This window comes from Podarcis muralis, chromosome 2 (genome assembly GCF_964188315.1).
Source record: "Podarcis muralis chromosome 2, rPodMur119.hap1.1, whole genome shotgun sequence".
Classification (NCBI taxonomy): domain Eukaryota; kingdom Metazoa; phylum Chordata; class Lepidosauria; order Squamata; family Lacertidae; genus Podarcis; species Podarcis muralis.
In genome coordinates this window covers 18643582-18670201 of record NC_135656.1, presented here as the reverse complement: position 1 = coordinate 18670201, position 26620 = coordinate 18643582, and the positions used below count along the sequence as shown (strand labels likewise).

The window sequence follows — 26620 nt, the reverse complement described above, 5'->3', positions numbered from 1 at the left end:
AGCTGCCCAGAGTGGCTGGGAAAACCCAGCCAGATGGGTGGGGTATAAATAATAATAATAAATAGTAATAATAATAGTAATAATAATGATGAAAGTTGCTGGGGACGAGACAAGAAGTCTTCTATAAGCTGGTTCCAGAAGCTCCACATATCACTGGATTCATGCAGCCCTACTGGGCAATGCCAAAAGCTGTGCCAGACACAATCCTAACCTGGCAAAACAAGGAAAGAACTCTTCCTTACATCTGGAGATCCAGGTGTCCTGTTGCCGTCATGCTTATATCGCTCACAGACCTAAAATGAATGAAGATGTAGGAATCCGTGGTCCCACACCAGAAACCCCTGGGGTAATAGCGAGATGTGAGCAGGGCAACCTGATCATTGTTGCAATTTCTAGAGCGCTCATCGCGCATGCACATCCTCAGGTAGCCTCATACTGTTACTGGTGTGTGGCCTTTGGGGCTGATGAAGGCTTTGCTGGAAACTGTGGCCTGCACATCCCTCCGTTAGCTGACAGCACTGGGATCCCCAACCTTGAATGCTGCCAAGCCTTGCTTTCCATATGCAAAGTCTCCAAAGGCTATGGGCACCGGCAGAGCTGTTAAGTTGTGGGTGAACATATTAGACGGACACAGCGATTCTTCAAACAGCTCTTGTTTATTCACAGGCCAGGACAGAACTGAACTGAAGGGTTCAGTCAGCCTGCTTATATAGATCTCCAGTACAATGTAACTGTAACAATTTTCTAAAACTATCCAATCACTGAACGCCACTTTCGATCCCTTATTTGCATCACTATCTACAGTATCCCCCTGCTGGCCCAGGGTGAGAACTTCAGTACATAACAAGAGTCTTATCCCATTCTCCCATGTGCCAGCAAGGATGCCCTGAGACGGCAACCCATGACATAATAATATACACAAAATATAAAAACATAAGATCACAAGAACCAAGCAGAGAGGAGGGGTGGGGAAAGGGATGCCATTTCTATCTCTACATTGTCCTGCCACTGCGTTCCGTACGGCAGCTGAGCAAAAATGGCCTCTTCTTTCTCGTTCTCCCCGATGGGTTACTTGTGTACTGCGTTTTGTTTGTGCCGCCTGTACATTGTTTGCTATTATGCTGCACAGAGCATGGCCGTGGGTGGCGAAGGCGGTTTTATAAATAACATTATCCCTTTCAATTCAAGGCAGAAATTCAACGCCACCCACATTTCCTGAGCTCGAGGGTCCTGATTCCCATCTGAAACCCGTCCGTTTTACTTGCTGCTACATGGTGACGTGTTTCTGTGTGCTTTGCATATAAATGAGCGAAGTGTGAGTTTTCACTTACGATTAATTCCCCCCCCCCCCCTGCTACAGAACTTAAATCTAAAGATGGATACTGCATCAGTACAGCACAGAAGCACCTAACCATTGTTGATACAAATATCTAGCTTTAGGGGTCCCTCCCACTTTCTAGGACCGTAAAACTACACACACATCTGAATCTTGCACCAGTGAGAATTCAGCAAGGATCTCCTGGGGGCTGACCAGAGTGAGAACTGCCTGCAAGTCTGGCTCAAAGGAAACCAGCTGAAGTCCTCTGTATCTGTTGGTGAGATTGACTGGGAAAGAGAGCCTAAGGGTAACTGGCTATTAAGTTAAATAGGTTTAGGAACTAAGTTTCATCAACTAGCCTAATGCAAACATTTAACTGTCATCTAAAGATATTCCCTTATTACAGCAAATCTAAGTAAATCTTACAGTAACAAAGTATAATAAATGCTTCACAGCAAATAAAGAACACACTGTCTCCTAATCTAATTGTAAAAGTGTGTTTGACTTGTTTTGTATCGTGTCTAAATTGCCACAGCTACTCCGCCCATCTGACTGGGTTGCCCCAGCCACTCTGGGTGGCTTCCAGCATATATAAAATATTAAAATAATAAAATATTAAGCTTCCCTAAAGAGGGCTGCCTTCAGATGTCTTCTAAAAGTCAGATAGCTGTTTATTTCCTTGACATCTGATGGGAGGATGTTCCACAGGGTGGGCGCCACCACCGAGAAGGCCCTCTGCCTGGTTCCCTGTAGATTCATTTCTCACAGTGAGGGAACCACCAGAACCGCTTCCCTTATGCTGGATTGTCGCTATAATGACTTTGCAGGTGGACGGGGACGGGACCCAAGGTCCAAACATACAAGAGAGGCTGATGCTACTCTACCAGTTTGAGTCAAACCTAATACTGAGTGAGTGGCGAGGGAATCAATCACCTTCAAAGCAGTATTACTTCAGAAAGGCTTAGGACAATACTGCTCAAAAGGCTGTACATGCCAGTCTACTTTAAAAAGACAAATCCATGAAGCATAAGGCCACCAGTGATAACTTAGTCATGATGATGATGTTCTACCCTTCACTGTGTGCTTCTGAATGGCAGTTCCTGGGAATAACAAGAAGGAAGATGCTGTTGCACTCGGTCCTGATTGCAGGCTTCCCAGAAGCATCGGGTTGGCCATCATGAGAAAAGGAGGCTGGACCAGACTGGCCTTTGGCCAATCCAGCAAGTCTCAAGTGATGTTCTTATGGCATGACTTGCTACTCCAAGAGCCATCAGGACTTTGCTTGTGGTAGATGCTGGTGCCCCAGTTCCAGCTGTTGTGTACCTTGATGTGTTGTTGTTGTTTAGTCGTATCTGACTCTTCGTGACCCCATGGACCAGAGCACGCCAGGCACTCCTGTCTTCCACTGCCTCCCGCAGTTTGGTCAAACTCATGCTGGTAGCTTCGAGAACACTGTCCAACCATCTCATCCTCTGTCGTCCCCTTCTCCTTGTGCCCTCCATCTTTCCCAACATCAAGGTCTTTTCCAGGGAGTCTTCTCTTCTCATGAGGTGGCCAAAGTACTGGCGTCTCAGCTTCAGGATCTGTCCTTCCAGTGAGCACTCAGGGCTGATTTCCTTAAAAATGGATAGGTTTGATCTTCTTGCACTCTATGGGACTCTCAAGAGTCTCCTCCAGCACCATAATTCAAAAGCATAAATTCTTCGGCGATCAGCCTTCTTTATGGTCCAGCTCTCACTTCCATACATCACTACTGGGAAAACCAGAGCTTTAACTATACGGACCTTTGTTGGCAAGGTGACCCTGATGTACCCATTAGGAAATACGACAGAGAATTGTGTATGTGACTACAGCAAGCAAGGATCCTCTATGCACAGAAATGGAAGGAGGAGAGACTGCCCTCAAAGGAAGAATGGTTGAAGAAAAACTTGGAAGAAGCAGAGATGGCAAAACTGATGGCACTAAGAGACACAAATTTAGAATCCTTTAAAAAAGACTGGAAGTCCTTTCTAGAGTATTTAAAGAGCTATTTCCCATATGTGAAGACCACAGTGGGGTTTGAAGTGCAAGAAAATAGCAGAATATATTAAGAAACGTGTTAAAGAGGATGAAATTAGATAAGACGGAACCTTAAAACGCAATTTTATGCGACTGGGTTATAAACATCAAAGTTGGGTGAGCAGGAAGCTGCTAGTCTTGTTGAACTGGAAGATAACTGTTGAGGAACAAATGCAACTGGAAAAATAAAAATAAAACATATTATTATTTTAAAAAATTAAACAGGACAGCTGGGAGTTTGACGCCACCGACTACCATGAGGAGTGGATCAGAAGCTTGAAAAAGTGGTTGAAGAGGAACAGAAGGTGTTAAGAAAACAGGGTCCAGAAAATAGCCAGTCTGGAATCCATAGCTGTTGTTGTTGTTGTTGTGTTACCAGAACTCCTCACTTAGCATTTCACATTTCTCTTGGACAGGTTGTATCTGTTTCTTATTTATAACACTCGGCTACATCAGCTGTTCATATGCTTCTACTGCTCATCGTGGGGGTGGGAGTATTGGTGGCTTGTTCCTCAGAGCCTTCGTGGGCACAGAAGTGTTTGATACCCTCCTATTCCCTGCCCCCTTGCTGATAACTGCTATGACTGAAAGTCATTTCACCCTGCGCAAAGCTGGCATCAACAGGATTCATTTAAGAAGCCTGGCAGGTGTTGGGTGGCGTTGGAATTCAACAACCAGCCCACAAGCAAGCTGCAGAGCACCAGTGACGGTGGGGGCAGGCGTCACTGGCCGGCTGGTGTTAAAGAGCGCTCTCTAAATGCTGCCTGGGAGACAGATGGCTGGGGTCCTGATCCTGCAGCTAAGAAGCTGGCAGAGCAAACAGCTCTCCAGCACAATGCAAGGAGCTTGCAGTGTAACACGTTGACATCACTGGAGCTGGAGAGCCAGCCAACAGGATGTCTCATGGCAGATGGGTTAAGAGGCAGATTGGAGTTTGCAACTGGCAGCATAAAGGACAACAACCCAGAGCTGAGCCAGCGAATGGTGAGAGCTGGCAGAAGAAGTCCTAGATGTTTGGAAGACCTTTCAAAGGGCAGCAGCGGGGAAATTCAATGCATGCTTGAGGGGAGTCGGATGAGCTTCAGTAAGGGATATGGTCTTCAAGGACAGAATGGGTAAGAAGCCATCACTCAACCTGGGTGATTTGGTAGGCTGAGCCAGTAGGGCTAGCTTTAATACCCAAAAAGTAAGTATATGGACAGTCTATGCAGAAGATATTTGTATTTCGAGGAGTTAGTGATCTAACTCCTTCCTACGCCCTGTTCCTTCCTTTCCCCAAACTTTTGTTAAGCTCTTTCATGGCTGAGAACAGCTTATAATGTCATAATCTGTTGGAAGGAAGAGATTGTGATGAGTACTTTCTTTGATGTTGGACATTGTTTGAGGAAAGTGAAGCATTGGAAGATGGAGGCTAATGAATAATCTGCACTAGCTAGTAATGTATTCGAATATCCTTTATTAGGCATAGCAAACCACACATTATCAAACAGACAAATTGTGCAAAATACGAGCTCAGCATAACAAGGTTTGTCTCAGTCAGATCTTTAACTCCAGAGAAAATCAATTTGCATAAATAATACAATACAACACTACCACATCACTGATCAATTAAGAACCACTAAATCTCTTTATAATGGCCCAGTCTTTCTACATGGACAGCACTCAAAAATTCAGCCACTATTAAAGTAATTTGATCATTCTTGTCCGAGAGCAGGTCTTGAACTGTTGGTAGCATAGAATTGAGCCTGTTGAGTTGCAAGGCCTCTAATAATTGTCTTCTGGCATAAATGCCAAAATCACAAGAAAAGAAAATATGCTCCAAAGTGTCAGGTTCCTGTTTACTACATTTGCAGAGACGCTCTGATTCTGGGGGAGCTAAATATCTTCCTCTTACTATCATCAAGGGAAATGTATTAAATCTAGCCAGTAATGTATGACTGCATGTAGACAGTCAGGCAAGCCACACAGCCTGGCTAGCTATCTAGCCAGTGGCGTAGCGTGGGTTGTCAGCACCCGGGGCAAGGCAAGTAATTTGCGCCCCCTAACCCATGGATTTGCGCCGCGCTGTGGGTAAAACCTCAGCGCCTAGGGCTTGCCGATCAAAAGGTCGGCGGTTCGAATCCCTGCGGCGGGGTGCGCTCCCGTCGTTCGGTCCCAGCGCCTGCCAACCTAGCAGTTTGAAAGCACCCCCGGGTGCAAGTAGATAAATAGGGACTGCTTACTGGCGGGAAGGTAAACGGCGTTCCGTGTGCTGCGCTGGCTCGCCAGGTGCAGCTTTGTCACGCTGGCCACGTGACCCAGAAGTGTCCTTGGACAGCGCTGGCCCCCGGCCTCTTAAGTGAGATGGGCGCACAACCCTAGAGTCTGGCAAGACTGGCCCGTACGGGCAGGGGTACCTTTACCTTTACTTTTAACCTGTGGATTTGCGCCCCCTAACCCATGGATTTGCCCTAACCCCAGATGTTGCGCCCGGTGCGGCCGGCCCCACCTGCACCCCCACGCTACGCCACTGTATCTAGCTATCTATAAATCGGACGGTATTGCTTGCTGTTTAGAATAAAATCTTTAATCTTCTCACTCACTTGTGTTTTTTTATTACTTCTGAATCTCATTCTAACTTCCAACTAAGGAAGGCGGCTTTGGGCTCCCAAATCTGGAATCCTATCACCAGGCTTACCTGCTGAGTAAGACTAATTATTGGAGAGCTAGCAGGAATCCCAACTGGGCTACTCTCGAATATAGTTTCTTTGAACCTCTTGTAGGGTGGACTAAACTCGGCTCCAATTTTATGAAATATCCTATTATCCTGGAGACTATTAAAGCACCTATTCATTTGGATGAATATAAATAAAAATAACAAGGATGACCCCTATCAGCATGAGAAATTAACAATATGGGCCAACCCAAAATTAAAAATTGGAAATCAAGTAAGAATTTGGCAAAATTGGATGAAAAAAATGTATTTTGACATTGAATCAATTACCTGATGAAAATTATAAATTTGTGGAATATAAGACTTTGCAAGTAAAGTATGGATTAACCAGTGAAGCACAATGGCAATACATCCAATTGAAACATATGTTGGCAAGGCAGTTTGGCCCTGACGCTATAGCAGCATCGGAAACACCCATGCTGCTACAAGATTTAATCTCTGCAACAAAAACTGCACTTTCACTCTATAAAACCCTACTCAACAGGAAGAAATGTGATTTAGAATATGATAGACAAAAATGGAGTGAAGAGTTAGGGGTACAGATAACAAATGATATATGGGAGTCAAGTATAAAATCAACAGAAATAGCCTCTATGGATCTAAGACTAAGACTTATTCAACAGGAAATAATATTCAGAGTCCACTGGACTCCAGCAAAACTATACCAGAAGAAAATAACAAGTGCAGACAACTGCTGGAGATGTGGGAGTAAAAATGCGAACTTAGTACATATGTTGATTAACTGCCCGATGATAAGATCATTTTGGTGCGAGGTGAGGATATTTATAGCAAGAGTAATAAAAAGAAATTGTTATTTAGGGGAACTGAATTTAATTCTAAATTATATTCCGGAAACGTGGGAGATTTCAAGGTGTCAAAAATAAATAAATGGATGTACAATGCTATATTAGAAGCAAAAAAACTTGTTTTGATGAATTGGAAGAGCCGCAAAAAGATTCCATTGAGCACATGGATTGATAATATGGACAAATTAGCTACATACAAACGAATTGCATGTCAACGCAAAATAAGAATGGATAAATATGAAGAAATCTGGAACGAATATTTAAATGATAAGGCGGATAGTGGTGGGAAGTAGGAGGAGGAGAGAGAGGTGGGAAAATATTGTTAAAAAAGGTGTAGTCATAGGTATATCAGTGTATTCAAATCTGAATTGTCAAATTGTGTTATTATTGTTATTATGGTTTTTGTTGTATGTGACTATTGCGGTTGATGTTTGTATTGAAAAAATGATTAAACAAATTAAAAATAAACACCTTCTTAATCTCATTCTAAAAGAATCACTTTGCACTTGACAAATACACACACGAGAGAGAGAGAGAGAGAGAGAGAGAGAGAGAGAGAGAGAGAGAGAGAGAGATGGAGAGAAAGAACAGTCCTCAGAGAAAAAAAGCTCTGCTATAATCAAACAGCACATTGTAGAAACTAAGCCCTGCTCCTAAACCGCTCACTGCTTGAGGACATGGTTAGGGACACTAAATGTTGCCATCAAGAGATGCATTAGTTCCAGTTTTGCACATGATGCAAAACTTTGTCTCAACGGAGAAAGTGTGAGAAACAATGGGTAAGTGTGCAGCCTTTAGCTCAAGGGTTATTCCTGCACAAACACCATTCACATGAACATGGCTAACGAAGGAGCAGAGAGATCACAGGCATATTTTGCAATCTGATCACCCCCCAAGCAACTGGAAATTACGGTTACCGACCACAATCTGTAAACTTAGTTTCTAGTTTTATGTGCATGCATGTACACATGCACACACACACAACCATTTGTACTGCACACAGAAATGTCACAATGTTGCTTTTGTGAAGATGACACACACCATGCTGCATCCTCAGTGATGGACTGCGTACTTGAACATCTTATCTTTTCAAATCGCTCAGCCAACAAAACCAAAGGTAGCTTGTGGGGAGCGTGGAGGGGTGAAAATTACAGAGAAGGGAAAGTGATGTTTCATAAGCAAAAGTAAGGCCCCTTTTCAAAGGCCTATCAAACGGCAAGTAATGACTGCTGTAAACATTCAGTGTAGCAAACAGGAGATTGACTTGATTCAAACAAACATCTGGTTCACATGGAGAGTCTACAATACATGAAGACAGATGAAAATAGCGGAAGCCTCTTGCAAGTGTGTGCCACTGCAATAGCAATTTGAAGAACTGGCAGTAAGAAGCTAGCCTGGTGTGTCTGTCCAATTCTCTTTCAAATTCTCACACTCTGAGCATTCACGGAGAACTCTAAATGTCCTCAAAGGCAGGCAGCGAAAGAAAGACGGCATGGTTCTTACAAGTGGCTAAGATTCAAAATGGGACACGAGTGGCGCTGTGGGTTAAACCACAGAGCCTAGGACTTGCCAATCAGAAGGTCGGCGGTTCGAATCCCCGCAACGGGGTGAGCTCCCGTTGCTCTGTCCCTGCTCCTGCCAACCTAGCAGTTCGAAAGCACGTCAAAGTGCAAGTAGATAAATAGGTACTGCTCTGGCAGGAAGGTAAACGGCGTTTCCATGCGCTGCTCTGGTTTGCCAGAAGCAGCTTAGTCATGCTGGCCACATGACCCATAAGCTGTACGCCATCTCCCTCAGCCAATAAAGCGAGATAAGCGCTGCAACCCCAGAGTCGTCCGCAACTGGACCTAATGGTCAGGGGTCCCCTTTACCTTTACCTTAAGATTCAAAATACAGAAAAGGAGAAATAAAATGTGTGTGTGAAGAAGTGTGCATACACACGAAAGCTTATACCAAAAACAAACTTAGCTGGTCTCTAAGGTGCTAGTGGACAATTTTTTTTAATATAAAATGTGTGTTTGTGTGTGTGCGCGCATGCACCATTTACACCTAAGCAAAACTGGGTTTTAAGAGATGGTGGGGTACCTAGTCTACCATGGAAAGGTTATTCTGCAGCAGAGGTTGCCAATATTATTATTGTTATTTTGACAGAGGGCACGTTTCGAATTTGGAGAAAGTGCCATGGCCTCCAGTCACAAAACAACTGTGGGAGACATGGCATAATGCAAGACGCCTGCTAAGGGGTGTGTGATGTACCAAAAAAATGGCTGCCATATCTAAAACAGCATAGAGACAGGACCACAAAACAGTGGAGGGCACAAGCACCTCCATCTTCTGCTGCCACACTCACTGATGAGAAAAGCTCTTTGCATCTCTCGTCTGTGCAGGAGAAGTCAAGCCAATGCAAGCAGGAGCTGAGTAAGGAGAACAGTCTTCCAAGCGTTGTGGGGGAATTTTTTTTGCTGAGACCCTTTTGCAGCTGCCACAGGAGGTGCTACTCCTTTGATTCACATGGAAGATCCAGCTAAAAGACCACTTTGCTTAAGCATCTGGCTTTAAACAGAGACATCCATCTATACAGCAGACACTATAGCAAAGTTCTTCTTCCTCTCTCTATGCCGAAGTATGATAGTATGGCATCTTGCGTTTCTTTCTTAAAGCGAGTACAGTGGTACCTCAGGTTACATACGCTTCAGGTTACATACACTTCTGGTTACAGACTCCGCTAACTCAGAAATAGTACCCTGGGTTAAGAACTTTGCTTCAGGATGAGAACAGAAATCGTGCTCCGGTGGCGCAGCAGCAGCAGCAGGCCCCATTAGCTAAAGTGGTGCTTCAGGTTAAGAACAGTTTCAGGTTAAGAGCGGACCTCCGGAACGAATTAAGTACTTAACCCAAGGTACCACTGTACAGTATCTGTTCCACTTTATGTAGCCTGTAAACTGGTTTAAGCAATCTGATGGGAGCCGTGCCAATGAAGAAAAACCAACCGCGGCTCAGCCTAAGGAATCCAGATTGCAGAATGCCCGGTGAAAAGACTGCAGTGCCCATTAAGTGGTTTCGGATTAAAAAGCATTATACTGCCTGGGTATGCAAAGCACCGGTTCACTTCACTCTTTAAACTTTTGCACAGACCGTAAATATTTAAGGAACAATTTACTGTGTCTTTCAAGCAGCATGCTGTGATGACTACAGACCCTGACGCAGGCAAACTCACAGATCTCCTCGGGCTTTTCTGTTTCTTAGGAAACGCATTTCTCCCAAAGCAAAGCAAAACAAAGCCCTCAACTGCACATTCTAAAGGGGCTCTAAAAGAATAAAGACCTCAAGGGCAATGACATTTACTGTACTTTTCCATGTATAAGACGAGGTTTTTTGTTTTTTTGTTTACTCTAAAATAATGTTCAAAAGGGGACGCGGATGGCGCTGTGGGTGAAAACACAGAGCCTAGGACTTGCCGATCAGAAGGTCGGCGGTTCGAATCATTGCGATGGGGTGAGCTCCCGTTGCTCGGTCCCTGCTCCTGCCAACCTAGCAGTTCAAAAGCACGTCAAAGTGCAAGTAGATAAATAGGTACCGCTCTGGTGGGAAGGTAAACGGCATTTCCGTGCGCTGCTCTGGTTCGCCAGAAGCGGCTTAGTCATGCTGGCCACATGACCTGGAAGCTGTACGCCGGCTCCCTCAGCCAATAAAGCGAGATGAGTGCTGCAACCCCAGAGTTGGCTACGACTGGACCTAACGGTCAGGGGTCCCTTTACCTTTACTAATGTTCAAAAACGTGCCTCGTCTTATACACGGGTAGTGAATGGGGACAGGACAGCAACGGGTGATTGGCTGCAACCCAGTCAGATCGGAGGCATATACTGCAAATAAAATTATTTATTTATAAGTATACCCCATTGAACTCAACAGAGCTAACTTCCACACTGATGTGTACAGACATGCACTGTTGGAGGCCGAGATGTTTTACTACGAACTCTGCTTCATGGTGATTTCCCCCATCACTCTGCAAAAAGCTTGGGATGCTTTAATTCTTTAATCTCAGATTCAGCTGAGCTTCTACATATATTTGGAATGTTTCCCAAGTCAGAATGAACCCAGAGGGATGATGCTCAATCTTTAAATCCTTCTCTGCGCAGCTATTTTTAACTTCCAGGTTCAGAAAATGGATCCACCCTCTGGCCCGAGAGCTTTCTAACCAATTCCTACCTATTACAGTCAACACAACCAGATGTTAGTCTTCAGCTGCATTTAGGACTAAAGATTTCATTTGCATGACTTCTCGCGCAGCCTGCTGGAAGTAACTGAACGTGGCAGAACACTTCCATCTGCATTCCCTCCATCGCCCTCCTCATCTCAAACAGAATCTTTGTTCCTAAATTTTCAAGAGCTATTGGCACTGTGGGTTAAACCACAGAGCCCAGGACTTGCCAATCAGAAGGTCGGCGGTTCGAATCCCTGCGACGGGGTGAGCTCCTGTTGCTCGGTCCCAGCTCCTGCCAACCTAGCAGTTCGAAAGCACGTCAAAGTGCAAGTAGATAAATAGGTACCGCTCCGGCGGGAAGGTAAACAGTGTTTCCATGCGCTGCTCTGGTTCGCCAGAAGCGGCTTAGTCATGCTGGCCACATGACCCAGAAGCTGTACGCCGGCTGCCTCGGCCAATAAAGCGAGATGAGCGCCGCAACCTCAGAGTCAGTCACGACTGGACCTAATGGTCAGGGGTCCCTTTACCTTTACTGACTATGGAAAAGTGTGAGCTGCTGATAGAATTCTCTATTGCTTTCCAGTGATGCAACATGTTGCATATGTGTGTGTGTGTGTGCAATCAGAAGCTGTGATATCAAATCAAATTAGCCTGTCATAATGTATCTCTGCTCCTGTGATCCAAGCTTTGCTGACATGTTGTGAAAACCTGGCAACATTTGAACACATTCTTTATATATTTCTGTGTACACAGAATAAGGAAACAAGTCCCATATCTGATAAGAGAAGGCGCTCAATTGACGCTTAGCCATTTTTCATTGGGACTGCTTTAGAAGATGGAAGCCTCCTTCAATTAATCATTCAGAATTCTATCTTGAGGAGCTGCTTCTTTTTATCTCTGAGAAAACGTACCAATCAAAGTTGGATTTACATTGGCACAACCCCTGAAAATCACCTTCTTGCCTTGAAATTGTATTATGAATTGCAGACCATCTGCTGAGACCCAATGCTGTAACCTGCAGGTAAGGTAAAGGACCCCTGGACGGTTAAATCTAGTCAAAGGCGACTATGGGGTTGCGGTGAACGTCTCGCTTCAGGCCGAGGGAGCCAGCGTTTGTCCACAGAAAGCTTTCCAGGTCATGTGGCCAGAATGACTAAACCGCTTCTGGTGCAACGGGACACCGTGATAGAAGCCAGAGCGCACAGAAACGCTGTTTACCTTCCTGCTGCAGCGGTACCTATTTATCTACTTGCGCTGGCGTGCTTTCGAACTGTGAGGTTGACAGCAGCTGGGACAGAGCAATGGGAGCTCACCCTGTTGCAGGAATTTGAACCACCAACCTTCTGATCAGCAAGCCCAAGTGGTTCAGTGGTTTAGACCACAGCGCCACCCGCACTTCAGTCTGATAACTCTGCTTTTAGGTGAGAAGGTGGCGCTGTAGTCTAACAACGGCTCCCTCCGCCTGAAAGCGAGATGAGTGCCGCAACCCCATATTTGCCTTTTACTGCACTTAACCATCCAGGGGTCCTTTACCTTTCCCTTTTTTTGTAACCAGCAGCACATAAGGACAAATCTACCTGTGAGTTTCTTGCAAGAATGCAGAAAGCAATGCACGGAAAAGAGATCAGGTTTCTATTATTAGATATGGCACTTGTGCTAACTCCATAATATCTCACGCAGCACAGGTCTGACGTACAGACTACCATAGGATCAGCATGGACTTTGCCATATAGCTTGAGTGGATGAGACATGCATCAGAACCCTGAAGGGACAAGAAAGGTCATGTTCGCGGATTAGACATCACGAGATCTAACACAGCTGAGTGGATGCGCACCAGATTCTTCCACCCTGGCAATGAGATGGAACAGAAGCCCCCTAGCACCACCTTTTGAAACATTCCCCCGTCTGAACTGGATGGAGAAACCATAGCAACATGTCTCCTAACGCTAACACAGATAGCTGATCCAGAAGATACCACCATTGATGCCAGTGCAGAACTGAGCGGCCAGGTCACTCATCGGAGCAAGGCTTGTTTGAGCATATTACACCGATCCTGGTCCAACTGCAATGGCTACCAATTAGTTTCTGGGCCCAATTCAAAGTGCCAGTTTTGACCTATAAAGCATGAAACGGCTCAGGACTGCAATAACTCAAGAACCGCCTCTTTCCATATCAAGCTACCTGGACCCTGAGATCATCTTCTGAGGCCCTCCTTCGTGTGCCTCCTCCTTGAGAGGCCCAGAGGGTGGCAACACGAGAACGGGGCCTTCTCTGCAGTGGCTCCCTATCTGTGGAATGCTCTCCCCAGGGAAGTTTGCCTGGCACCTGGCACCTTTAGGCACCAGGCAAAAACGTTCCTTTTTAACCAGGCCTTTGGTTGACCTGATCAACGTCCTATACACTTTAAAAATATGTGTCTCTTTTTGGGGGGTGTTATTGGGTTATTCTGGGACGTGGGTGACGCTGTGGTCTAAACCACAGAGCCTGGGACTTGCCGATCAGAAGGTCGGTGGTTCGAATCCCCGCAACGGGTGAGCTCTCATTGCTCGGTCCCAGCTCCTGCCAACCTAGCAGTTCAAAAGCACGTCAAAGTGCAAGTAGATAAAAAGGTACCGCTCTGGCGGGAAGGTAAACAGTGTTTCTGTGTGCTGCTCAGGTTTGCCAGAAGCGGCTTAGTCATGCTGACCACATGACCCAGAAGCTGTACACCAGCTCCCTCGACCAATAAAGCAAGATGAGCGCCACAACCCCAGAGTCGTCTGCGACTGGACCTAACGGTCAGGGGTCCCTTTACCTTTAGCTATTGGGTTATTGTTTTTATTTTGATTTTATATATTGTGATCTTTTCTGTGAACCACCCTGAGAACTCTGGGTGTAGGATGGTACAGTGGTACCTCGGGTTACAGACAATTCAGGTTACATACGCTTCAGGTTACAGACTCCGCTAACCCAGAAATAGTACCTCGGGTTAAGAACTTTGCTTCAGGATGAGAATAGAAATCGTGCGGCGGCAGCGAGGCGGCAGCAGAAGGCCCCATTAGCTAAAGTGGTACCTCAGGTTAAGAACAGTTTCAGGTTTAGAACAGAGCTCCAGAATGAATTAAGGTCTTAACCCGAGGTACCACTGTATAGAAATTCAATAAATAAAAATACTGAATGTTACTGAGAGGTCTAGGAAATCTGGTAGGGCAGTGTTCTTCCCATCCATTGTCTATTGAAAAAATTGCGCATCACCCAACACTGCCTGGAGTTGTCCAGCCACCACTCGCTCCACCGTCCTGCCCCAAAACAGAGACAGGGCAGTACTTTTTTCACACTAAAGGAACCATGCATTTGCCTTCTTCAACAGAGGTTTGACCACTGCTGCCTTTAGGACAGCAGGGACTGCCCTACCCCTCAAGGAGGCAGTCACATAGAATCACAGAGTTGGAAGGGACCCTGAGGATCATCTAGTCCAACCCCCCACAATGCAGGAATATGCAGCTGTCCTGTAAGAGGATCAAACCTGCAACCTTGGCAATATCAGCACCATGCTCTAACCAAATGAGCTACCTGGTGTATTCAGCACCTTCAAAGTTCACATACTTGTTTTAGTACCGCATGATAATCTACACTGAACCTAAACCTAAGATTAAATTATAGTAATTCTGAAGGATAAGAAAATTACAGGAATATGTCCAGAAAGTGCTGTTACTGAAAGGTATTATAACTCCCATTATATTCTGCTTCCTGCCTAGAAAACGAATCAAGTCAGCGCCTGACAATCAGTTCTGAACACAGAACGTGTTTAGCAAGCTGTTCAGATGGCCATCCTAACGAGAAAGTGTCTAGGGTGAATTTATACATTGTTATTTTCCCATTTAAGGTGCCTTTCTGCTGCCACCCCACAATGAAAATTCACATGGAGCCTGGTTTTATCAATGAGTTCCGTTTGGTTGCCTAGTCATGGCAGTGCAGGGTTATTATTTTAAATAAATTATGGGGGATATGACCACTGCGAAGTGACTGCTAGGGAACACCTTGCATGAAAACTGTGATTGTGTGAACACACCTTTAGTTTTCCCTTCTGTGGGGGGTGTCACAACTTAAACAGGGAGCAAGCTATATAGAGGGGAGAGCCAAATCCACAAATATAGAAGAGCGCTTGGTGCCTTAGGATAGATCTGCAGATTTGGAGGCATGGAATAATAATAATAATAATAATAATAATAATAATAATAATAATAATAATAATAATTTATTATTTGAACCCCGCCCATCTGGCTGGGTTTCCCCAGCCACTCTGGGCGGCTTCCACAGAAACCAAAAATACACTAAAATATCACACATTAAAAACTTCCCTGAACAGGGCTGCCTTAAGATGTCTTCTGAATGTCAGGTAGTTGTTTATCGCTTTGACATCTGATGGGAGGGCGTTCCACAGGGCGGGCGCCACTACCGAGAAGGCCCTCTGCCTGGTTCCCTGTAGCTTTGCTTCTTGCAATGAGGGAACCGCCAGAAGGCCCTCGGCGCTGGACCTCAGCGTCTGGGCAGAACGATGGGGGTGGAGATGCTCCTTCAGGAAGAGTACCAAGAGCTCACCTCAAAGCCTTATGACATGGTTTCAGTGCAGAATCACCTTTCAGGGATCAGGATTTCAGAGTAGGCTGGGCAAATTATCCTCTACTTTTTATATGCAGGGATGCTACTTATGAGTGTAGGGGGCCAATACTGGTACAGTGGTACCTCCAGTTGCGTTACGCTCTCATTATGGACTTTCAGCTTACTAACACGGTAAACCCAGAAGTGTTTACTTCTGGGTTCACCATGCACAAAAGCAATCTGCGTGCTTTGTGCATGCACAGAAGCGCTCAATTGTGCCATGCACATGCGCAGAAGTCGTGCTCTAGTTGCAGACTTTTCAGGGTGCAAACAGAACCCCGAAACGGATTAAGTCCACAACCAGAGGTACCACTCTATCTTCCCATCAGTCCCATATGAAAATACATCTGTTGAATCATGGCTGTCTTAATTTCACGATGTAATATTCTGAGTATGGATCTTAATGAGTGAGGGTTGGATTTTATCCAGGGAAGAAGGTATATTATTTCCCCTGTTAGCCACTCTGGCATTGAAAGTTAGCAGCCATGCCATTCACTTCCTATTCTTGAGTTTAAGACATCAGGCTTTCAACAATTTTGCCAGCCGATGTTTCAAAGCAAATTTCCTGGCCTTGCTGTTGTATTGTAAAAGCATTTGCAGCTTTCTTCCACCCAGCTGCTAGTGACGTTGAAAATTTCAGCAAGGTCACAATGAAAACAAAAGGTGCACTGAATATTGCGTAAACATCATATTCTTACAGAATCTCTGATAGCTGAAGCTTTACGCAGTCCTGAGGGAGTGTATTTTCCTTATGATCCATCATATTAGCTATTGAGGCTTTGGAGTGCATTGAATCTGCATGCACAGCTAAATCCGCAAGGACTCAGAACTTTGCAGAGTGTGTCTCCTTTTCCACCACCACAGCTACAGAGGTTTTTGCAGGCATCACATTCCAGATTTAACTTGAGTGCATTTTACTGCGGTGGTGCGTATTTGGTTCGGATTAATCCCAAAGTGAAGTGAACCACTATAGAGAGAATCAAGGTGTTCTTCAAAGCAGATTCAACAGACTTGGGCTCTTTCTGGGAGCTTCTGGACTCATTTAAAAATTATCTGTGATGGCAGAACCATGAAAACTGGTGTCTAGATCTTGGGATATCACACCAGGACTAAGTAACTGTCACCTAGCAATCACAACTTTGCCATGTTGAAAAGGGACATAAGAATATGGCCTAAAGTAACCACTAAACAGTGGTACCTTGGTTCTCAAACTTAATCCGCTCCAGAAGTCTGTTCCAAAACCAAAGTGTTCCAAAACCAAGGCACACTTTCCCATAGAAAGTAATGCAAAATGGATTAATCCATTCCAAACTTTTAAAAACAAACCCTAACACAGCAATTTAACATGAATTTTACTATCTAACGAGACCATTGATCCTTAAAATGAAAGCAATAAATAATGTACTGCAGTCACACAATCAATCAATCAGTAGCTGAACTGTGTTCCACGCAGTTACAAAAACAACAAAAAAGAGCCGCAGAAACAAAAATGCAAAATAATTAGCAAGAACAGACAGACCTCAGTGTAACACTCAAAACAGAAGCGTGGCACTCAAATCGGAAGTGTAACAGTCAAAACGGAGCATGTTCGGCTTTCGAAAAAGGTTTGCAAATTGGAACACTTACTTCCGGGTTTGCAGTGCTTGGGTTCCAAGTTGTTTGAGTACCAAGACGTTTGAGAACCAAGGTACCACTGTATTAAGAAATATTCAAAACAAAAAAAATTCCTTCCAGTAGCACCTTAAAGACCAACTAAGTTAGTTCTTGGTATGAGCTTTCGTGTGCATGCACACTTCTTCAGATACACTGAAACAGAAGTTGCCAGATCCTTCTATACTGGAAGGAATTTTTTTTGTTTTGACTATGGCAGACCAACACGGCTACCCATCTGTAACAAGAAATATTCAGTTATTTTTTCTTGTGGAAGTACCAGTTGGCCTGCATCTTGCTTTAACCGAGTTTTTAAAGGGATTGTATTATATAGAATTTACCTTTTTTGGCAGAATTATGAGTCTCCTGTAAACCTTTTGCTATAGCATATGTCCTTCGGCGAGTTGGGGAACTCATCCTGCTTGCATAATTGAGGTCAACTATTATTTCTCTCAGTTGACTCTAGAATATGAGTGCAATTAACTATTCTCTCCCAACTTAAAGCGAACAGATAATTACTATTATGACTTTAGCAGAGATTGGTTGGGAGGGAGGAGCTAATTGAAAAGGCAAATTATACACTTCTCTCTCCAGAAATGCTGCCACTACAGCTGCCTCAAACGCTGAGCGACTCATGAACAGCTAGAACCAGGAATGGGCCACAATTCTCAGAACAACATCTGTAACAGCTAAATTGTTGGGGAAACATGTTGAAGAGACATTAAAGGTAACAATAATCGATTTCATTCCATCGAAATACCTTCAACCAACATTTGCCAGTGTTCCCCAGTTCTGGTTGAAAAACTCAGATTTCGGGAGGGTGGAAGCTTGGTTTTTTTGTTTTTGTTTTTTTGTTGTTGTTTTTTTGAAGCAGGCTTTAAAAAATATTATTTTTAAGCCATCACAATCTATGCCTGCTGCCTTCCTAACTGCCAGTGCAAAATAGCATCAGCTAGCAGAAGAGTTGGACAGCAAAGGATATTCTATTTTTAGGCACCTGCTAAGTAAAATGTTTACTGTTAAGTGTACACTTCATTAAAATTGTGTGTGGCGTTGCTTTGTTTTTCAGAGAAATATTACCGTATTTTTCGCTCTATTGGACGCACCAGACCATAGGACGCACAGGACTATAGGAGGGTGAGAACAGGGGAATTTTTTTTTTCTTGTTCTCCCCCTCTAAAACAAGATGCGTTCTGTACGTTCAAGGTGCGTTCACCCGAAGCCTCCAGAGCCCAGCGGGAGTTCCCACTGGGCTCTGGAGGCTTTGGGTTCCTTTTGAACTGCTCTTTGGGGCTGGCGGGGGGGGGAGCACAGCTCCCCCCCCCGCAAGCCCCAAAGACCAGGTCGGGGAACAGCGGGAAAGTGGTGCTCCGCCTCCCCGCTGTCCCCCGAGCTTGTGGGGCTGGCGGTGGGGAGAAGCGCTGCTTTCCCCCACTGCCAGCCTCAAAGACCAGGTCAGGGAACAGTGGGAAGGTGGCGCTCCGCCTCCCCGCTGTCCCTTGAGCTTGTGGAGGTGGTGGTGGGGAGAAGCGCTGCTTTCCCCCACCGCCAGCCTCCAAACCAGGTTGGGAAACAGCGGGAAAGTGGCGCTCCACCTCCCCGCTGTCCCCCGAGCTTGTGGGGCTGGCGGTGGGGAGATGCACTGCTTTCCCCCACCACCAGCCTCCAAACCAGGTCACGTTTGGAGGCTGCTATCTGCAAGCCTTGGGAGCCCGGCGGGAACTCCTGCCAGGCTCCCAAGGCTTGCGGATATCTGCCCGAAGCCCGGGGCGCGCAGCTTGCAGATAGCGAAGGCTTGCGGATAGCTTCCTGAAGCCTGGAGAGCGAGAGGGGTCGGTGCGCACCAGCCTTCAGCAAAAGCCTGCATTTGCTCCATAGGACGCACACACATTTCCCCTTCATTCTTGGAGGGGAAAAAGTGCGTCCTATAGAGCAAAAAATACGGTAATTCATCATGCTTCACTTTCCCCTCCCTCTTTAGAACAGGGGTTGGCAACCTGTGGCCGTCGAGATGTTGTTAGATTCCCAGCTCCCATCAGCACAGCCAATGTTGGGAGCTGAAGTCCAAAAATATCTGCACAGGCCACAACCAGGTTGTGTCCTGGTTCCCACCCAAAACACACAGACAGAGCCTCTTGCCTGTCACATAAGAAAGAGACCTTTGTTAAGGAAAGTAATGGCACAGGCTCGGCAATAGACACACTCAGGAGTCATGATTCAGAAATTCAGGAGCAGGGCAAGTACAGTATTTTTCGCTCCATAAGACACATTTTTCCCCTCCTAAAAAGTAAGGGGAAATGTGTGTGCATCTTATGGGGTGAATGCAAACGGGAGGCTCTGCTCAGCGCTCCCTTTAAAGAGCCGCATGGAGTGTGTGTGCGGCTTTTGGGGGCTTTTCCCTGAGGAGGGAGAAGGGCAGCCCGTCAGTCCCTTCTCCCTCCTCGGGGAAAAGCCCCCAAGAGCTGAACATACGCTCCGTGCGCTCTTGGGGGCTTTCCCCAGAAGCCAGAACAGCAAGAGAGATAGCTGCGCAGTGATCCCTCTTGCTGTTCTGGCTTCTTGGATTCAGAATTTTTCTTCTTGTTGTTTTTCTCCTCCAAAAACTAGGTGCCTGGTGCGTCTTATAGAGCGAAAAATACAGTAGTTCAGAACTGGGCAGAAGTAACCAAAGTGTCCCAACAAGTTTCTCCACGTCCCTGCCAAACTTTTAACAATGACATGGGGTGGCTCACTTGTGAGACTCTCTCCCCTTGCAGGAATGTTGGACTTACAAATGTGAGCTCCATCGGGGTGGAGGCTGTCCCCATCTGCAAATGAGATGCCTGGTTCTAGGCGACATGACCATGCCCTCTAGTTCAGTCATTGCTGCCAGATGTTCAGTCTCCCCATCTCAACTGATCAAGACCCTCTCCCAGTTCTGACTGAGGTGATTGATTGATTGATTGATTGATTGAATTTATATACCACCCTACACCTGGAGGTCTCAGGGCAGTTCACAGAAAAGATCACAATATATAAAATCAAAATCAAAACAATAACCCAATACAGTCATACCTTGGGTTACAGATGCTTCAGGTTGCGTTTTTTTGGGTTACGGACTGCCGAAACCTGGAAGTACCGGAACGGGTTACTTCCAGGTTTTGGCTGTCACGTATGCACAGAAGCGCTAAATTGCGCTTTGAGCATGTGTAGAAGTGCCGAATCGCAACCCATGCGTGTGCAGATGTGCCGCTGCGGGTTGCGAACACTACAGGTTATGAACGTGCATCCGCATGGATCACAGTCGCAACCCAAGCGTCCACTGTAACACCCCCCCCCAAAAAAAGAGCCACATTTTAAAAGGGTATAGGATGTCGATCAGGTCAACCAAAGGCCTGGTTAAAAAGGAACCAGGTGTATAAAGGTGTATAATGAAGGTGCCAGGCGAACTTCCTTGGGGAGAGCATTCCACAAATGGGGAGCCACTGCATAGAAGGCCCCATTCTTGTGTTGCCACCCTCCGGACCACTCAAGGAGGAGGCACACGAAGGAGGGCCTCAGAAAATGATCTCAGGGTCCAGGTAGGTTCATATGGAAAGAGGCGGTCCTTGAGGTATTGCGGTCAGGAGTCGTTATCTGATCTGCAGAAGGATTGGAGGTGAGAGCTGGTATCTCTGCTTCCCTCTCCAAAGCAGGGAAGTCAGGGTGGAGAAGAAGAATAGTTTGGATTTGATATCCCGCTTTATCACTACCCTAAGGAGTCTCAAAGTGGCTAACCATCTCCTTTCCCTTCCTCCCCCACAACAAACACACTGTGAGGTGAGTGAGGCTGAGAGACTTCAGAGAAGTGTGACTGGCCCAAGGTCACCCAGCAGCTGCATGTGGAGGAGCGGGGACGCGAACCCGGTTCACCAGATTACGAGTCCACTGCTCTTAACCACTACACCACGCTGGCTCTCACACTGGAGAGGGCAGACCACCTTTCCTCTAACCCTGATTCCTACCCTCCAGCCCCCTGCCCTCATTTCTTCCTGTTCCTCCTCCATCTGACCCCATCAATCCAAGCCCAACCCTGACGGCACTGTGGGGCTCATGAAAGGTTGCCTGCCCCTGCTTTGAAACAACAGTGTCTGAACATTACAGAGTTATGAGCAATGATAACCGCTTCCAGAATTCTGCAGTGGCTCCTGCTATTCTTACTGCCTCTTGTAGTAAGAGCACTACTTATCCGTTAGACATTCCCATTCTCTCCCTTACCTCTTAATTTGAACGAGCTTGTTAAACAAAGCTACGGAAGCTATGGCAACGTAGCTTAAACCGAAGCTCACGCACCTAGCAATGAGAAGCCTGCAAATAAGCTGCTTCCCACACCCAAGGGAAGACACTGCATTTTGTTGCATGGGGGGGGGGGGAAGGTGGCTATAGTGACTTTATATACAACCATCAACTTTTCAAATGTCTTAGTCCATACAAGAGAGGGTAGACAGAAGATTCTGGCAAAATGGGCACTAGTCTACGAAAGCTAGGGATGTGAGTGGCGCTGTGGGTTAAACCACGGAGCCTAGGACTTGCCGATCAGAAAGCCGGCGGTTCAAATCACCGCAACGGGGTGAGCTCCCGTTGTTCGGTCCCTGCTCCTGCCAACCTAGCAGTTCAAAAGCACGTCAAAGTGCAAGTAGATAAATAGGTACCGCTCCAGTGGGAAGGTAAACAGTGTTTCCATGCACTGCTCTGGTTTGCCAGAAGTGGCTTAGTCATGCTGGCCACATGACCCGGAAGCTGTACACCGGCTCCCTCGGCCAATAAAGCAAGATGAGCGCCGCAACCCCAGAGTCGGCCATGACTGGACCTAATGGTCAGGGGTCCCTTTACCTTTACCTACGAAAGCTTACAGCACAGTTAATCTGGCAGCCTAAGGTGCCATTTTATGGATGTTTATAGTTGCTAGGAGAGGATATATTTATTAGATATTATCCTTCCTTCCTCATGTTTGTGAGTCCAGCAGAGTGCCATCCCTTTGCAGCTTTAAAGGGAAGCTTAGATAGGCTAGTTTTAGCCTTTGAGTTTAAGTAATCCAGGATGCTTTAAGGCAGACTGGATTCTCCTGGTGTTTCCCCCTTTCCTCCCCCTTAAAAAAATATTCACAAAAACAACCTTGTAAAAGCTAAAAGTAACATTTACCCACTCAGAATGCTCGCTGATGAGTAAAAGATAACGGCAGTTTTGTTCAGGCAAGCTTAAAATGGCAATCCAGTTACAAAGACACACTTTAGTCTGGTTTGAAATGGGGTTCTGAATTGTTCTACATTGCTGGAATGAGGTGAAAGAGCAAAGAGGAAGTGCTCAGCCAGGTGAGATGTGGAATGGCTACAGACAGTGGGTGTGGCTCTCGGAGTCCTCTCTAGCAAAACTTACAGGAAAACTCTGTGAGCTTCAGCTCCTATCATGTGCCTATCTAGCAATCAAGCATGTATTGTTGGTTTGACTGCATTGTAAATATCACACAGCCATAAGGCTCTTCGTTGTTTTCATTCACTGACTGTCCCTTCAAGGTGTGTCAGAATGGAAAAAGAGGCCCACCAAAATAAAACTTTGGCAGATAACAAAGCGCCGATTGGCGATTTATTCATGGGAGAAAAGACTCAGGAAGCCACAGCAGCCCACAAGTCAACGTTCACAAATAGGCACCGAAAATTCGTTTGCTATTGGACTGGGCATGTATAAAGGATATATTTTGGTGTTAAAAGACCAATGCTGGAGGTGAGCTGCAAAGAAAAGGACACCTGGTCACCTGGGGTCAATTCAGGCTCACTCCAGGTGACCAATTTCAGACTGCACTGAGTATCTCAGAAACATTTTTCCTTTGCCTCATGTTTGCTCAAGATCACACCTCTGCTTCATGGAAACAGAAGACTCAGAAAGTTTGACAATCGCCTTATAACCATACCATCCACACTTCAAGGACAAGCACAGCTGCAGAGATGTCCCATGCAGCTTTAGTCACTGCTAATTCTGAAGCCACCATCATCTGACCAGTTCAGAAAGCACTATATAATCTCAACATTTTCATCACAAGTTGCTCTTCTCAACCTTTTGCCTTTCACTTGCTTTGCACGCGTTGAACAATAGAATAGGCACAATTACAGAACAGGCACAATTACAGAACAGGGGTGTTTGCATTCCATATCAGCAGTTTTCTATTTCAATAACCGAATTCTTAATTCTGAAGCACAAATACTAGAATTACCTGAATTGCTATATTTATTTTCACCCTTTGAACATCTCACTGATTGCTATTTTCTTTTCTTTTTGACAAACCACACACTGGATGCATGGCACAACCCACAATTAGCCAAACATTTTTCTTGAGAGAGAGAGAAATGGGGGAAAAACATTTAAGACTCACACTCTGCTTCTAGAATGGCACGGACAGATTTAGTAAGTTCCTTAGCTTCTGCTGCAAGAGATGCTGGCAGAGTGCGTCCATTCCGTCCCAGGCGTGCGATGAGTGTTTTAGAGGAGAATGTGGCTTTGCTGTCACTGAAGGAGACACACACAAAATGGCCATGTTATAGTTGCAACACTGCAGCATTCTTGCACATGGCATTGAATGCACGCTCATTTTCAGCTATAACTATGCTACAACGGAAGTCAAGAGAGTGAGTTAGAAGAACGCACTGTTCTGAGCCTTCAACATAGCTTTTTATTTTTATCTAGGAAAGTGCTAATGGTGTGTGTGTGTGTGTGTGAAGGACAAACCACCCAGTATGAGTACTGAAGGGCAGGCTTTACATCACTGCATCACTGTCATCAAGCACAGTGCTTTACTATTTTCCATGTGTCAGTGAATGGCAGCAATTATATGGAAGTACGCTCCCAGTACGCTTCTGAGCACAATTCAAAGTGTTGGCCCAGAATACCTGAAGGAGAGTCTCCACCCCAGTGGTTCAGCCCAGACACTGAGGTCCACCTCCAAGGGCCTTCTGGCGGTTCCCTCACTGCGAGAAGTGAAGTTACAGGCATAGGGCCTTCTCGGTAGTGGTGCCCTCCCTGTGGAACGCCCTCCCATCAGTCATCAAGGAGATAAAGAACGACACAACTTTTAGAAGATATCTGAAGGCAGCCCTGTATTGGGAAGTTTTTAATGTTTGACATTTCATTATGTTTCTATATGTGATGGAAGCCACACAGAATGTGATTGAACCCAGGCAGATCATTGGGATATAATAACAAAAGCAATAATAAAGAAAGCAAAGAGACATTGATTCCTTCCGTCGGACTACACGAATACATTCTGGTCCTTTGGAATGGGCCCCTAGAAGCACTCACTCTTGGCTGAATCCCTTCCAACTGGCATTTGGAGTTGTAATGAGTTTCTATGGCCATTTGGTATTTGGCGGCCATTCTTTTGGGTATGTCCTGAACACAAACAGGGAGGGCAGCTAAATCCAATGAACCCTGGCTATTTAGAACCTTCTGGTTGGTGTTTCTTTTTTGGGGGGAGGGGGAGAAAAAGGGCCACAGCCCGGTGGCATGAACATGCTTTGCATCCCAAGGGCCACAGGTCCATTCATTGCAAATTTATTCATTTCTGTTATTCCGCGATTCAGATGTCTGCTCCAAAAGCGGCTTGCATCAATTTAAAGCGTGAGAAAGGAGGGGAGGTGGGGGCATCCTGCAATCTGACTTTACAAAGACGCAAATGAGTTGGGAAGTTGTGAGAGGCCCTAGTGGTGCAGGGTGTCCTTCAACTTCCCTGGAAGACTTGCCCTCACAACCATCTTTGGACATCCCTCATTTCCTTGAAGTCTCAACATGGGAAGAACCCATGATGCCAGCGCCCCTCCAGCCTGAAGAGGTCATATTGCCTTCCTTCAGACTCCAGCTCAGAGCTCATAGCAAAACCTGGCTGCCACCATACCACCGCTCCTAAAACTGGCAGGGCTCCTTTAAGAGTAGAGGATCCACTCAACAAGAGTGGGCCTAGCTGCTAAGAGGAAGCTGCTGTCCTGCTTAAGCCTCAGGCTGGTTTGATTGGTTTTTTGAGCGATAGTCAAGCAACTAGCCAAAGCAACATTGGGAGCTCTCCAGGGTGCTACCTGCCCTGCTGATCTTTTGGGCACGGACTTCTGCTTTGCCTCACCTTCCTTTGATATGGTCTCAATTCTGCTAGGCTTGACTTGCTGAAGAAATGAATCTATGCTGCCAATTCTCGTAGTAGACCAGTATAAACTAAACAGCACATGAGCGGCACACAAAACACTACCAAACCATTCTACGTTCTAAATCTTATATTAATAATCCAAAAATTGAGAGAGCTATGCACAAGATCTAGTAAATGAATAAATGCTTAAGTCAAGAAAGAACTTAGCATATGAAGTTGAATGTTTATAAATATATCAAAACCGTGAGAGAGATTTTACTGAAGAAGCCGGAGACTCTTCATGGGCGAAACAGGTGACAAACGCCAGCACCCTGTCTAACTCTTGTGCGTAGCATCACCAACACTTCGTTTGATCAAACTTATCCTCGCTGATATCTAACCCTTGAGCACAACATCGCCAACACTTCGTTTGATCAAACTTACCTTTGTTGATATCTACAGGAGCCTGGCTAAAGGAACTTTGAATCTTCCTTTTGGACACAATTTGAATGAGTTTTCTGTTTGTGGCTTCTGTGGTAGATCTTGTACATAGCTCTCTCAATTTTTGGATCATTAATATAAGATTTAGAACGTAGAATGGTTTGGTAGCGTTTTGTGTGCCGCTTATGTGCTGCTTACTTAATACTGGTCTAGGCTTGACTTACTGGCTACAAAACTGGGGCTATTGACTTGGGGTTTCTGTCATCTATGCTTAGCAGCTCCCCACTCCATTTGTCCACTGGCTGGAGCACTGCCTGGAATGGAACAAAGAACTGGACTAGATTGCCTGCAAGCATTCCTCCAACTCTTAGGTTTCTATTAATACGTGGTGAGTGGTCGTTAATGGGTTTTTTAAACCCCAAACTGGTGGCTTTATTTGTAATTCCAACGTTCCTGAAAAGGAGCAGGTGTTAGCTCAGGCACCCCAACCTGCGGCCCTCCAGATGTTTTGGGACTACAACTCCCATGATCCCTAGCTAACAGGACCAGTGGTCAGGGATGATGGGAATTGTAGTCTAAAACATCTGGAGGCCCAAAGGTTGGGGACGCCTGTGTTAGCTGGACTCAAAACTGAGAACTGGGGTCAGGCACCCCCTCTACTACAGCC

General features: G+C 45.6%; 1 protein-coding gene across 5 annotated transcripts in view; it reads right to left on the bottom strand.

Moving 5' to 3' along the window:
• STXBP4 (syntaxin binding protein 4) overlaps positions 1-26620 on the bottom strand; it is a 147898-nt gene that overhangs the window by 49125 nt on the left and 72153 nt on the right. For 3 of the 5 annotated variants that reach the window (XM_077923953.1, XM_077923956.1, XM_077923954.1), the window contains exon 16: positions 23776-23909. The exons of the other annotated variants lie outside the window; for them this stretch is intronic. In XM_077923953.1, coding sequence (XP_077780079.1) covers positions 23776-23909 — 134 coding nt within the window. The remainder of the gene's footprint in view (positions 1-23775; positions 23910-26620) is intronic. 5 annotated transcript variants of the gene reach the window in all.